This window comes from Mycetomoellerius zeteki, unplaced genomic scaffold (assembly GCF_001594055.1).
Source record: "Mycetomoellerius zeteki isolate Tzet28-1 unplaced genomic scaffold, Tzet1.0 scaffold343, whole genome shotgun sequence".
Taxonomy (NCBI): Eukaryota; Metazoa; Arthropoda; class Insecta; order Hymenoptera; family Formicidae; genus Mycetomoellerius; species Mycetomoellerius zeteki.
In genome coordinates this window covers 101,215-115,274 of record NW_017257331.1, presented here as the reverse complement: position 1 = coordinate 115,274, position 14,060 = coordinate 101,215, and the positions used below count along the sequence as shown (strand labels likewise).

The window sequence follows — 14,060 nt, the reverse complement described above, 5'->3', positions numbered from 1 at the left end:
CGTCGTGTAATCCGATTATGCCTCGAAAAGTCTGAAAGTGATGTTCCTTTCGGACATTGTAAACAATTGTAACAATTATCCTGGTTATAATATCAATATTATTACATTTATTGTAATTACCATTATCACCATTAATTATTAGTCGTTGTTATCATTATTATCTCATATATATGATATACATGAATATATGTATATATGTATATACACACATATACATATATACGCATGTTACATCTTTCTGTGTATACGTATATACTTATACGTTAAACCGCGCGCGTGTTTTGCATGCGATATGAGCAATGACAAGCCCGCAATCCCAGGTATTTGTATTTCTATTTGACATAGAAGTAAATGCGTGTAACGAAGCGGCGAAAATACTGTTTCGTCTAGAAACTTTTCACTTGACGATTGTAATTAAAAAAACGCTATTTTCCGTTGATCTTTCTTATAAATTGCAAAAGAAGGAAACACCGCAGCATCCATGCGCGGCATACGATATTTGTATAACGTAATGTTATATTAAAGAAATAAGAGGAAAGAGAAACTAAGTATAGGATGGAAATAGCGAGTTTTTATATAGAACACATGCGCGCGAGAATTTATATTCCGAAATAGTGTTTTATCCATTTCGAAAAAAACTTTGAGAAAGAGAGAGAGGGAGGGAGGGAGAGAGAGAGAATTTGCACGTCTGGCTGAGATTATCTCTTGGAAATGTGCGAATGTTATACATCCAGAAATTTATCTTTCATCTAGTCTAAGAATTATCGAAATCTAGATGTGACGTGATCGATTTGATTTGATTCTAGAACTAAACATCCATTTTTGCACTTCTCGATTGAATTAAACAAGCTAAGTGTGTAAAACTTGAAATAATCACTCACACATACACGGAAATCGCGAAATGATCGTGCTCGATTTAATATCGCTACTATTCTACATTTTTGGAATCAGCAAGAAAAATGGGATCAAGTTCTCAGTTCTCAATTAATACGATAAATCATTTCGTTCGATTTGAATAATATGAAAATTACAGTGAAGTGCTCATTGTGGTATTTCTGTATATAATTATACTTTTTATACGTAATTCTTTTACAGAATTTATGTGTGTAACAAATTTTTTAAATTAGAATTATATGATAATTTGTAATTAAATGATTCCTCCTTCGTAATAATCAACGCTGTACCTTTTGTGAACGATATACTAGCAAAGATTTAATGTTATTTACAGCACACTTGATCCCATTTGCTCGATTTGAATTCAGAATTACATCTGAAATGAAATGAGAAGCGCATACCCAGAAACCGTAGTCAACAGCATATTTGGGTTATACATGCAAAGACTCGATTCGGTCTCGGCCGGATATGCGAAATATCTTGAAAGCGAATATTTGTAAGGGACTTTCAACGCATCACATTTTTCGCGATCATTGTTGCGTTTTAGGAAGACCTGCGACGATGTGGCAAAGTGATCGAATAAAACGCGATCCTATAATAAATGATAAAATCGAAAAATTTCTACGAAAGTTCATGAATATTCGCGTATTCTCGAATGTTGAAACTGACGAAAGAGAATGGTCCTCCAATTTTATTGAAGAAACCTTTTAGTTTTATATCTATCTTAAAAAATATGAATTTTTGTTCGATTTCATAAGGCTTAATTTCTTTCATCCTCTTTCAGTTTACCTATTTTTTTTGCAGAAAAAACTCAGCTGGGCGAAATGTCGGGTTATACAAAAGATTATTGATTCTGTCCTCCCCCTTTCCTGCTCTCTCTCTCTCTCTCCCCCCTCCCTCTTCCTCCTCCTTCCTTCATTCCTCTCTCCTCTCCTTCTTTCTCTCTCATCAGTAAATTTAATGTATCGCACTAAATTTCATTATTACAGACATTATTAAATCTACAGATAAACGGATAAGCGATCGATTAAAATTTTGTCCTAATATATTGAGAGAAATAAAAGCGAAAGAAACATACATGGTACATACACACATACACAGAGCCACGCCCACAGTCAATCCATATGCATGTTCTACGCGTGCACGTCGCTTCCCGATCGAAGATTTTCTATTATCTCATGTTCTGTTTTCGTTCTCTCCGAGAATTGAAATTACATAATTCTTAATATAATATGTCTGTTCGTGGTGCTTGCACTTTTTGCGCTCAGAATCTTTGTTTTTTCCCTCTCCACAACGTCTGAAAATATATTTATCTTAAAGTATATTTATCTTATTTTAAGTGCAAAAAATTTTGAAGATTTCGAGCAACACGAACAAATCTACTTATTATCCATGAAATTAATTTCTAAACGTAAATTTCAATTCTTCTGCTTGAGACTTGAATTCGTTTTGATTTTCTCGACTGTAAGCAATATTGCGAAAAATTCCAACTTGTACTATTGCAATTTTGCCTTGTTACAAATGAAAATGTGGAATGCGTATTATCCTTTTACAGATTTCATATACATCAATGTTATGGGATGTTATATGTATATGTATATACTATACATATACTTAAGATCTTTAGAAATCCTTATTGTTAATTTTTTATAGTTTATAGTTTATAGTTCTTAGTGACAAGATTTACGAACGAGATTGGCTTCGCGAATTGTTTGGGATACGAGATGTATTTCTTAATCGCGCCGTGCGCATTCTTGATATTTTATGTATTGTGCATATCGATTGTGTCTTTTTGCTTCGCTTATCAGTGATTGACTCTGCACTAATAATATAATCGAGTCATTAAAATTTGATAGACATTTATGTACGTCGTAACGATTACAAACAGATTTATATTCAACGAAAGTTGTAATATGTTTGATAAAATTTAAATGAAAGAAGTGTTTGTTGAAAAGGCAAATTGGAGAAGATGAAAATTCCATCGAGCCCTCGATAAATTCAATTAGTCATCTGATTAGGCACTCTTTTATAATTCAAAATAACAGCGCGTAAACGTGCGATGTCTTTGTTATACGTTTTTACTATAATCGCTATTGTTTGGATACATTTACATTTCGTCGAGCATTTCGTATAGTAATCATATTTAGCATTAATATTACGATCATTATTTTATCATTATCGATTTTATTGTTACTATACGATTGATTTATTATAAATGCGTTCATATTTTGTTATTAAATTAGATTCTGTTGTTGAACGTATGGTTTAATTTTGTACATTTGTTGTGTTTAGTTATTTCACTTCCCGTTCTTATCTCTCTTCCATATCGTTAATTCGAGATGTTGAAATAAAGAATTAGGTATCTCGGCGTGTTTCAGCGTTGCTACACATTCGCTGTCAACTTGATTTTACAGTGCAAGAATTTTTTCATGTTCGCGCGCCCGCGAGATCCTTGACAATCCTAATTCAATCTTGATCAAGTGTTGTATGTATATATATGTGTGTGTGTGTGTGTGTGTGTGTGTGTGTGTGTGTGTGTGTGTGTGTGTGTGTTATAAGTCATGAGAATAATTTTATTGCACTGTACATTGTTACACGTGCACCGTAAACGACATTACTTTTAGAATTCTTTATCAAAATCCTAAACAGAGAGAGAGGGAGAGAGAGTTTTTGTTCAATTATTATACGTAACGTTTAGCGCGTAAATAAAAAAGATCGACGCTGATGGGATTAACGAGAATAACGATATTGCTATTATATTATGCGTTCGTTTACACTTTTATTATAAACAAGCTCCTCTTAACAATACATAATTGTAAAGACATGTCGTTCATTCTTACATGTTGCTCATCTAACGATCGTTAATCATATTCTACCAATATGACTATCGTCTAACGATTAATAAAATTGCACAAGCGGCGATGCTACGCAAGATGCGGCGTCGCAACACGATTATCATCGATAGTCGATTTCTAAAACCCTTAGTGTTTTTCATAAATCTGCCTATATCTCAAGTAGACACGATTACTATTATCAATACTTCATTGCTTTAACTAAAAAACCTGTAAGGCACGTGTTACGGTTCGCCTTACGACAAAAATTTTCATGTCCTAATAACATTAGAATCGCATTGTCCTTTTCTACGGGATCAAACTGTATTACTGTCACTTCTCATTCATCATTATTATTATTCCTTGAATCTCGATGATAAATGTAAATTAATAACGTACAGAACGGATGTTAAAAGTTGACCGTGCAATTTACAAGATATTTGTGCCTGCAGTAACAACAGAAGAAAATAAAACGTCTCTCTTGATCATATTAAGCTATAACCCAGTACTATGTATTTGTCCTCTCTCTCTCGCACATGAAATATAATTCTACTAAGTTTTACGAAAACTATTTTAATTTGGACACATATAGAAAATATTCGTAAGAGATTTTAATAGTTAAAATAATAAATTAAAGTACTACGCATGTAAAAACAAGACATAAGAATTTGAAATCTCAACAATCTCTGATTGCACAAGTGGATATTTTTCCTTGTCATAAAAAATATTTAACATCGTTAACATGATTAAGCATGCACAGGCGATTGTCATCTAATAATATGAAAAAATATTTATAAACAGACGAAACGTCTTTTATTGCAAACTTTCAACTAGTTTAGCAGTTAGAGAATGCTTATTTTGCACTGCTTATACATTTCATCGACAACAATATCTTTGCAAAATATATGAATGATATATAACTTGGATAAATATTGATAGATACTATCATACTTCGTGATAATCATGTAATAATATTAAATGTAAAGTATATACAGAGATCGAAATTCCTTTTTTTCGATATACTAAAAATATAAATCCACTATATAAATATAATTGTACATAAGATAAAGAAAAGATATAAACTTCGCTATTCGAGGAATCGAGTACTGATTAAATCCATTTCAATTTGGTATTTTATTATAAGCGCAAGATATATATGAATACGTAATATAATATTCGCAATGCCATCGGATATTTTATAAATGTATCTTTACACCAAAATACCGTTCGAATTGGACTTAAGGTATCACGAGATCTGTTCATGCCGATCAGGATCTTCCATATTTATTGATTTGATCGGTAAATAAAGGATTATCATATAGTCACAGTTTCAATCGATACGCGAGTTTCGTTTTATTATTATCGCTTATTATTACTTGCAGTACGTCGAAGACGACTCAACCACCTCGTAAATCGCCACCCTCGTCGCTGCTCCGTCTCCTGTTGCGACCTCGACCTACAAAACAATCGACATAGTTCGTATAATTTTCATGTCAGACATAATAATCAGTAAAACACGGTCATCGCATCATAAATTTCGTTCGATAACATTTGGATTATCCGTTTCAATAAACAAGAACGGATATGCAAAATCATAGCTTTGAATACATTAGTTCTAAAACGAGAAAGATAATAATTATTTAATTTTTTGAAATTATTCATTTTTTTGTCTTTTAATTATCTATCACTAAAAACAATAATATAACAAAAACTCGTAAATTTGAAAAAAAATAGACATAATAAAAATATATGTGTATATATATATATATATATGAATATTTATACAATATAGAATATTGTGCATGTACATAATATTCTCTCTCTATGCGTTATATAAATACAAACTAAAAAATATTATTCGTACTAAATATCTATAAATTTGTTTATAGAATATATATATATATATGAGAATAAATCTTACAAATATTTCTTGTAGATTTCTATAATTGTTAACGTGCAATAGTATCCGTGACAAATTATATTATTTCTTTCAAAATTTCTTAAAATAATTTTTTCAATGATATGTATATGTATTCAAAATTTAGAAATATATGTATATAACTCGGTAAGATTATCCTTTTTATTATATACATAAACTATTTTTTATAATCTTAATAAAAAAAGAGAGAATTCGGGATTATAACATTTATCATTGCATAAAATATCAAAAACTTTTCGCCAATTAAATAAACAAAAATTTTATTTCTCGCAGTTTTGAGATGCACGCAGTAGCGTGACTTTACATTATGTAATTATTCAACAAACTTCGTAAATTTCGAATTTGTTGCTCATATACAATAATAATAACGGCCCTGAGTGAGATAAAAGAATTACAGCATTTTAATATATTGGTTCCTATTTTAATGATGGCAGTAAATCAAATGTAAGTTTCGTTTTGATATAATGTATTAATTAGAGATATATTTTAAGAATATTGGATCTAAATATATGCATAGTACGAATGGTTCGAGATATATTTACAATACAATTAACAAATAGCGTAACATCTCTAAAAAGTATTGCACATAAAATGAAGCAAATCTAAATAAATGAAATTTCAACAAAAAGAAGAAAAAGAGAAATAAACGTTATGAAATCATTTGTGTATTTTGAACAACTCTAAAATCAAATGCGAAACGGTAACGTTAATAATAAAATGAGTAGACATTAAAATAATTTATGATTTTATACAAGACACTTAGGAATACAGAAATGCTTAAAATATCAGTTAAATATTGGGTCGCACATTGGAAAAAAAGAAAGATAGATTTTGTCAAAATAAACTGATATTTTGGTTAAAAAATTTGAGTAAGAACACACCCAATGCAATAAAATTTAGATAAAACTTTACATTAGCCAATTCAATCACCATGTACTCTAATACCTGCGCACAACAATGGAAGACTCCGAAAAAATCTCAGATTTATTTTTCCTACTTATATATTCCTGTACATATTAGTATAGCAAATTATAACAAAGAGATTCTGTAAGGAGAATATTATTATAAATTTTCACTACCTCTGCGTATCTGATTGAGACATGCCAACATTCTGATCATAAAAACCGCTGGTACAGTAATTGTATCTTTGGTCTCTTCCAACATAACTGCGTTTCTCTTTTTCAGCTGAAAATAAAATAAAACGTCAAATTTCAAGTCTATTCTATTTTGGTTATTCTACATTGGTATATGTGTATACACACACACACACACACACACGCGCACACGCACACGCACACACACACACACCTATTTCATTCAAAATAAACAACGTACGTCTTCTGCAAACTTTTCGTCAAAGTTTGGTTCGTCGTTGATCGGCGCCCACAATTTAACATCGTAATCAATGCCAGAAGTAGCCAGCATTGGAAGATACGGATGCGGTTGCAGGCAATTGACCACGTGCTGATCTGCTTCCAACAGCATACACAACTTTGCAGTGTCTCTTTCCCACACGAACACGTGACCGCAATCGCTACCCGACATGACGAAATCGTTGCCCCAGAAATTCGCTTCCTTGATCATGGTCCTAAAGAAACTAGAGTCAAAAGTGGGGGAAAGGCAAATAGTCAGAGATAATTCGGCGGCTTTAATATTGCACAGTCCGCCCAGTCCGCTCGGAGGCTTTTTCGGAACTACTCGGGTCAATGATTTGGCTTCCGATCTTTCAGACGTTTATATATTTGTACATTCTGATTAGACGAGGATTCAGTTAAAGTTATCGTCACTTAAGGTGGCAGCGATCAAACTCTCCAAGTAGATTAGTGTATATACTAATTAGAAACTATAATAATCGGCATCACAAAGACATCATTTCTTGTCAGTTGCTTAATGTAATTACTTAATATTGTGTTAATTCAATGACTACACTAACAATTTTAAAAAATGGACCTCATTTTTAAATAATTTCTATACAAAAATCACTCACACGAATTCAAGAACATATACTTGAGAGTGTGTATCGCTCTCATTAACGATTGAATTTGGTGAATATTACGAGTATAGAGTTAAAAATAGATCAAACCTGGCATTCCTATGTCCCATATATTTTCGTTTGACGCGGAGTTCCGTTAGACAAGCATCATCGAACGTTTCGTGTCCTTGTGATGAACGAGCATTGGCAATTGCTTCATCCATTTCCTCGACTGGATTTAATAATCTGTAAAAATCTCAAAGTTATTGTTAAAGATGAAGAAATAGCAATTAAAAAAAACAAAGGAAAACAGATATCATGTATAAAAATATTCAAAGATGCGCAAGTAACTTGAGTAAAATCTTCATAATGTTCAACAGACCTTTCATCAGATTGGATATCTTCATCATCGCTATCAATATACACATCTTCTTTAGTTTCTACAAAAATATTGTGTATAAACAAATATACATATACATATGTGTGCGCGCGCGCGCACGTGTGTGTGTGTGTGTAATTATAATTACAAAATTTACAAAGCGATTTAAAAGAATTTTTTAAGAGAGCGACTAAACAATAATGACACTTACTGTCATTGTAATGATGGTTGCGATTACTGCTCGGACCTGCATCAAGAGTTCCATCGCTACTTCCAGATGGTCCTAATAAATGAATTGTTGTATAAAGTCAGTTCAGATATGTATGTATTTGAAGTAAGTAATGATTTCAATTACTCACCTGGATGGTAACTGTCACGAGTCATTTCGTCGCCAACACCAAGTGATATCGTGGCATTAGTTGAACTTTTGTCAGAATATGTTAAACTCACAGCAGGTTCACTGCCATGTCTATACATTAAATAATATATTAAATAGATATGAGCCGTTTATTTTGAAAGTGACCTAAGTCCATTTATTTTTAAATTGAGATATTTAAGAGTTTGCGTTTCAATAAAATTAAAAATATACGTATAGGATACCAACATGTCACACTGCTTAAGTGTATCTAAGAGAGTTAAATTTACAATTCCTATTAAAATAATAGCAATTATTAAGTGAATAATATGTGTTTTCTTACTACAAATGGAGTTAAGCCACTTTCAAAATTAACAACTAGATTTGTTATAAAATTTGAAAGAGCCCAAGTCCATTCGACAATTTAAAATGCTTCAAATTGAAAAAACAATACTCAATTTATTTTATATTATTTCTTTACAACACTTCAAAAACACAATTTATGCAATTCAGGAAATCTTCTAACTATATAAATTACATAACAATTTACTGCTCATCTACATTTTGTGTATGCGGGAGGGATTTGAAGAAGTCATGGTGCTCCGGTAGTATATATCGTAGTAAGTCCATCATGTCCTTATTTCGCTGTTGAAATTTGTCTTATATTTTTATAAAGTGGTGTCAATACAATATTTTCGAATTTTCTTGGTCTACCCCGACGTGGTAATAAATCCAGGATTTTAAACTCTGCATTCTCATCCATTGATATCTTATAGAAAATTTTATATGGTTCATTTCTCAAAAAACGCATCCAGCATATTTTTAACCAATTTATTGTTTCTCCGTTAGAATTCTTTACCCTTTTAAAAACTGCGTCCTCCAAAAATCTTGTTGATATGAAATCCTCTTGTTTCATTTCATTTAGAATAAAGTTATTACCTTTCCGGCACTTTTTGATAACATTATAATAATCTTGGGGGACAAACAGTAAATTATTTTTCTTTAATGACATTTCTACGACGCCAAAATCTCTATCATTCGGTAAAAATGAATGTCCTAATACTAAAAATTTGTGGTCTATGATTTCCACATTATAATAGATTGGACTTAGGCCACTTTCAAAGTAATGTTTTTAATTATTGAAATAATTGCGAAAATTTATGTGTCAGAAATTATCGTATACTCTGAATATACTTAACCGCAAAATGTTGTTTATGACAGCTAACTTCAAGTTGTACACGCTAGTACAGTCAACAACAAAAAATTGACAAATGGACTTAGGCCACTTTCAAAATAAACGGCTCATATAATCGTTTTCACATATCTTTACTTCATCAGTTTTCATCAGTTAAAAAATATATTAATACTTCAAAAAGAAAGAAAATGTGAGCTCAATGTATCCGAAATAAAAAATGTATATCTTACCGTTCGAGGAAACCATCTCGCATCGTTGTTAATCTATCCTGAAGATTCTCCATCATATTCTCCTGTTTACTCGTTATATTCCCGCATGAGGCTTCATCCTCATTTCTATTTCGATTCCATACATTATCATGCTCAGTTCTGTCACGACTAGTTGTACATCTTATAGAAGTAATTTGCACCCGTTCGCTTTGACTAGAATCAGTTTCCATAGGAACATCATCGTTCATACCTGCCGATATACTCGGTGATCCTAATTGGTTATATTCCTGAGATTGTTCAATTTCTCCCGTTTGAAGTATCTCGGTATTAATCGTTTCATCCATGTTTGTACTTTCAACTCTATCAGTACGCATGCTCGGATTTTCTAAAAACGACACTTTAATAGAATTATACAAATCAATCAAAATGTATACCATATATACAGGGTGTATCCCTATACCACTTGTTTCCGAAGTATTTCTTTGCTCTGCACTCAATTCAACCGTGTCGCTACTTCTTTCTGTGTTCAATTCAGGATTGTTCTCAACGTTTTGGACTTCTGGTTGTTCGATGACACCTTCCAAACTATCTTCACCTCCACCACTCAGAGCAGCGCGTGTAGCCGGGTCATTTAACATTCTGCTGAGCACGTCCGTCATTCTTTGCATCAAGGACGTATGCAATACCGGTCTTGCCTGAGCGATTTCTGATGAATGACATATATGATATTAAAATTTTTTGCAAAAAATATATATAAACAGAGTAAGATAAGAAAAATCACAATTTACCTGTGCCACTGCGACGTCCTCCTTCCCTTTCTGGACGTGCATCGGGACCAGTATCGGACCAATCGCCACGAAGTCTCAAACGACGAACTGGTTGAGGCGATCTTAACGGATGCTTCTTTCCTTTTCCTTTTCCCATTGTTGCATCTTTTCGCATCTGTAAACTGCCTTGATCCTGGATATAAATTTTTGAAATAAATTACACATAGAAATATAAACAAGTAAAAATAATAATATAAGTATTTCGGGAAAAAATATATATATTTAGATAAAATATAGAAGCAATTGCTGCGAAAGTAAATAAAAAATAAGTATTATAATTTTATTGCGTTACTTTAATACTGAATAAATACAGATGATCGCTGCTGTAGCTGACAAGGACGTCTTGTCCGTCCGGGCTATAACTCAACGACGTAATCCTGTAAGAATTGCCTTCGAATTCTGGGACAGTGAAACTGCACAGTGGTCTCACTGAACTTTCCGCGTCTGTCCAACCTAAAGAATGCACACACATGTAATCACGGTACATTGTACCGTGACGTAATACAGTTATGTCCCGTAAAGATTACCGGTGGCCGGTGTACCAAGAGTTCTTCTGTCGAATGTTCTTACAGTGCTATCGGAACAACCGATCGCTATTTGGTGAGGCAATACAGGATTCACAGATAAAGCGGTCACGGCTCTTTGACACGGGATTAGTACATCCTAAGAAAATTATTTATTAAATACATTCCAGATGTATATATGTATATGTATAGTTTCAAAAGAATTACGCAAAAATTATAGCGAATGATGTTTACCTCTCTACATCTTGTAGTGCTACATTTGTCCTTTATCCTGAGATCAAACCATCTCACAGTCCCGTCTTCTCCACAGCTTAAGAAACTATGCGGTTCACCGGGTATTGTCGCAATTTCATAAGTAGTGCCGGTGTGACAAGTGAATTGATTATGAAACGTTTCTGTTCTTCTCATCAGATCTGTAAACGCGACATTAGTGCTCAGTAAAAAAGATGACATATATAAAATATTCGATCTCATTAATTTTTTTGTCCAATCATAATCTATTGATTTTTATACCTGTATACAAAATAATGCCATCTCCACTACAAGAAACAATACGATGATCCCCACTGTTAGGCAAAAATTTGGCACTAAAAATATTTGCCCTGTGACTTGTCTTATAATCTGTTAATACCTTAAATATATATAGAAAGCAAGATTATTATAAAACAATATAAAATATTATATATATATATAATATATTTAATTTTTAGTTTATTTCTTGAATTAATCTATTTTAATGATACAGAGTCAAAATTTGTATTTGTTTTTCAACATATGTATATCTTATATTACAAATACAAGATAAAACTTAGCGTCATTATTATACCTCTATTAACTGTGTATGCAAAATATTATCACGCAACTTTAATGAAATGTTATTCGAATAAAAAAGAACAATGCAACACAATGAACATTTCACTATGATTAATTAGTAAGGTGGATCTAGGATAGTACCAAACGGTAAAATTAACCATGTGTACATCTGAAGAACCTACTGATTTGGCACCAGCATCTGTATCTCTATCTATGTCAATGTTGGACCTTGACTAGAATTAACTATTCAAAATATTTCCTTGAAAAGGTTTAGTATCATAGTTAATGAACTTGTTCAACCTATTCTTCATACTTCCTTCTTATTATATTAAAATAAACCTTTTTTCACATGAGAAACATAATAGTATAGTTTTTTATATATATATTTAATGATAAATTAAATACATTAATTGATATCACTACTAATTGATATCACTTAAAATTAAGAAATAATTTGAAAATTTAACATAAGTAAGATATAAGGAAAATAAGCAAATACATTGTTCTTTTCTATAGATAAAGCACAATGAGATTGAATCGTCTCACTACATTTTATACAAATACATTTTGTAGAAATATACATTGTATCTTCCGGATAGTGTTAAAAGTTAAAAGAAATATTTTATAAATTGTCAAGCATAATTAACTTTCTAGACACATAACTGCCAAGGATAAAATCAAAAATAATCTTGGCACAAGATTCTTCTTTGACAGTGTCTACAAATAAATTTTAAATTAAGAAAAGTAATGGAATATTGCTTCGTCAGACAATATATGTCAATCGTTGAGTTCGTAATACATATTTAACTTTTTTGCTGCTAATTAAAATATACGCATATTTAAGCTTCTGCCTAATAGATAATAATCTTTATAAAAGAGCATTTTAATTAAAAATTTTTTAATGCATAGCAGCTTTATCTTCTCTTTTATAAGCATATAAGTGTACCTCATAATTATGTGCATTAGTTAAAACGAGATGTTGATCATCACTTCCAGATAGTATTAATTCTCCATTGCTGTTCCAACATATAGAATTCACACAACCATTGTGGACCTTCAATCTCTTCAGCAATGACATGCGTTGCATTAATTGTAAGCTAGCTGTACAACAAGAAATATAAAGTAAAATATCAATACTTTGTCAAATACAACTATTCATATAAACTAATTGAAATAAATGCAAACTTCTAATTAGAAGTTTATAACAGATAAAATATATACAGGTAAATAATAATTTATCTTTTTACCTTGAATTGAAAATAGGAAAAAAAACTGGCAAATCAGATTGAATAATACAACTTAAAGCAGCTGCGAGTTTTGGCCAAACTATTGTATACTTATAAAATCTGTGCAGGTATTACACGACTCAGAAAGATCACCTTTGCTGCTGGAATAGAGTTTCAGCCTCGTGCAGTCGTCATACGGCTGATAGTAGATATCGCGGAAGATGCTGACGCGAGTCTTCCTCATGATTGGATCCTCAATGGAGTTATCAGCTGACTTTCAATTTCAACGGCGCATAGATACTCGCAGCGAATGGATCGCACGAGAGAATTATTGTCAAGTAAATTGCGAGTCTCTATGCGTTGCCTTGTCGAGTTCCTAAGAATTCCGTGGCACGTTGTTACGCAGCAAAAATTCTGTCGATGAGTTGATGCGACGACGTGACATGGCACACTCGAGACTAAAAATAAACACGACGTTGCAGCGTGGAAAATTCGCGTGGTACGATCTTGACGTCTCGGACTACTTTGGAGTTGGACAAACAGCTGAGAGATCGTTTTATATATATATATGTATGCATTTGCATACGTATATGTATACGTATGTATACACGATACCCTCGGCATATAAAATCGCATCAGACTTGGAGCTTGGTGTTGGTGACTGGTGTCTCGATGGTCTCGACAGTTTGACGACTCGGTGTTTCAGGGCGCTAGCATCGTATTTACCACCTAGATAATCTAGGTATTGATACTAATTATTATAATATTAATTGTGCACATCATAAGATTCAGAATGATATCAGAATTCTGTTTGACAAGCATCGAGTCTGAAGTATACATTTCCAAGAATTATAATAATTTTAAAATTAAAATTTTTTTGGAATTATTTATGATCG

General features: G+C 32.1%; 1 protein-coding gene across 3 annotated transcripts; it reads right to left on the bottom strand.

The window, feature by feature from the left end:
• Positions 1-4,762: 4,762 nt before the first annotated feature.
• LOC108725360 (DDB1- and CUL4-associated factor 6) lies at positions 4,763-13,841 on the bottom strand. 3 transcript variants are annotated; one of them, XM_018452340.1, is made up of 16 exons: positions 13,318-13,841; positions 12,885-13,039; positions 11,639-11,756; positions 11,360-11,538; positions 11,129-11,264; positions 10,894-11,054; positions 10,563-10,734; positions 10,235-10,480; positions 9,796-10,159; positions 8,375-8,484; positions 8,227-8,298; positions 8,019-8,076; positions 7,748-7,882; positions 7,000-7,261; positions 6,744-6,849; positions 5,105-5,181 (listed from the first exon to the last, which is right to left on the bottom strand). In XM_018452340.1, exons 1-16 carry the CDS (start codon positions 13,406-13,408, stop codon positions 5,123-5,125), a joined length of 2,424 nt encoding a protein of 807 aa, XP_018307842.1. In that variant the 5' UTR covers positions 13,409-13,841; the 3' UTR covers positions 5,105-5,122. The 3 variants fall into 3 exon arrangements, with proteins under 3 accessions (XP_018307841.1, XP_018307842.1, XP_018307843.1); XM_018452341.1 differs by having other exon boundaries at positions 7,000-7,252; XM_018452339.1 differs by having other exon boundaries at positions 4,763-5,181; positions 7,000-7,252; positions 9,796-10,480.
• Between the last annotated feature and the right edge of the window lie 219 nt (positions 13,842-14,060).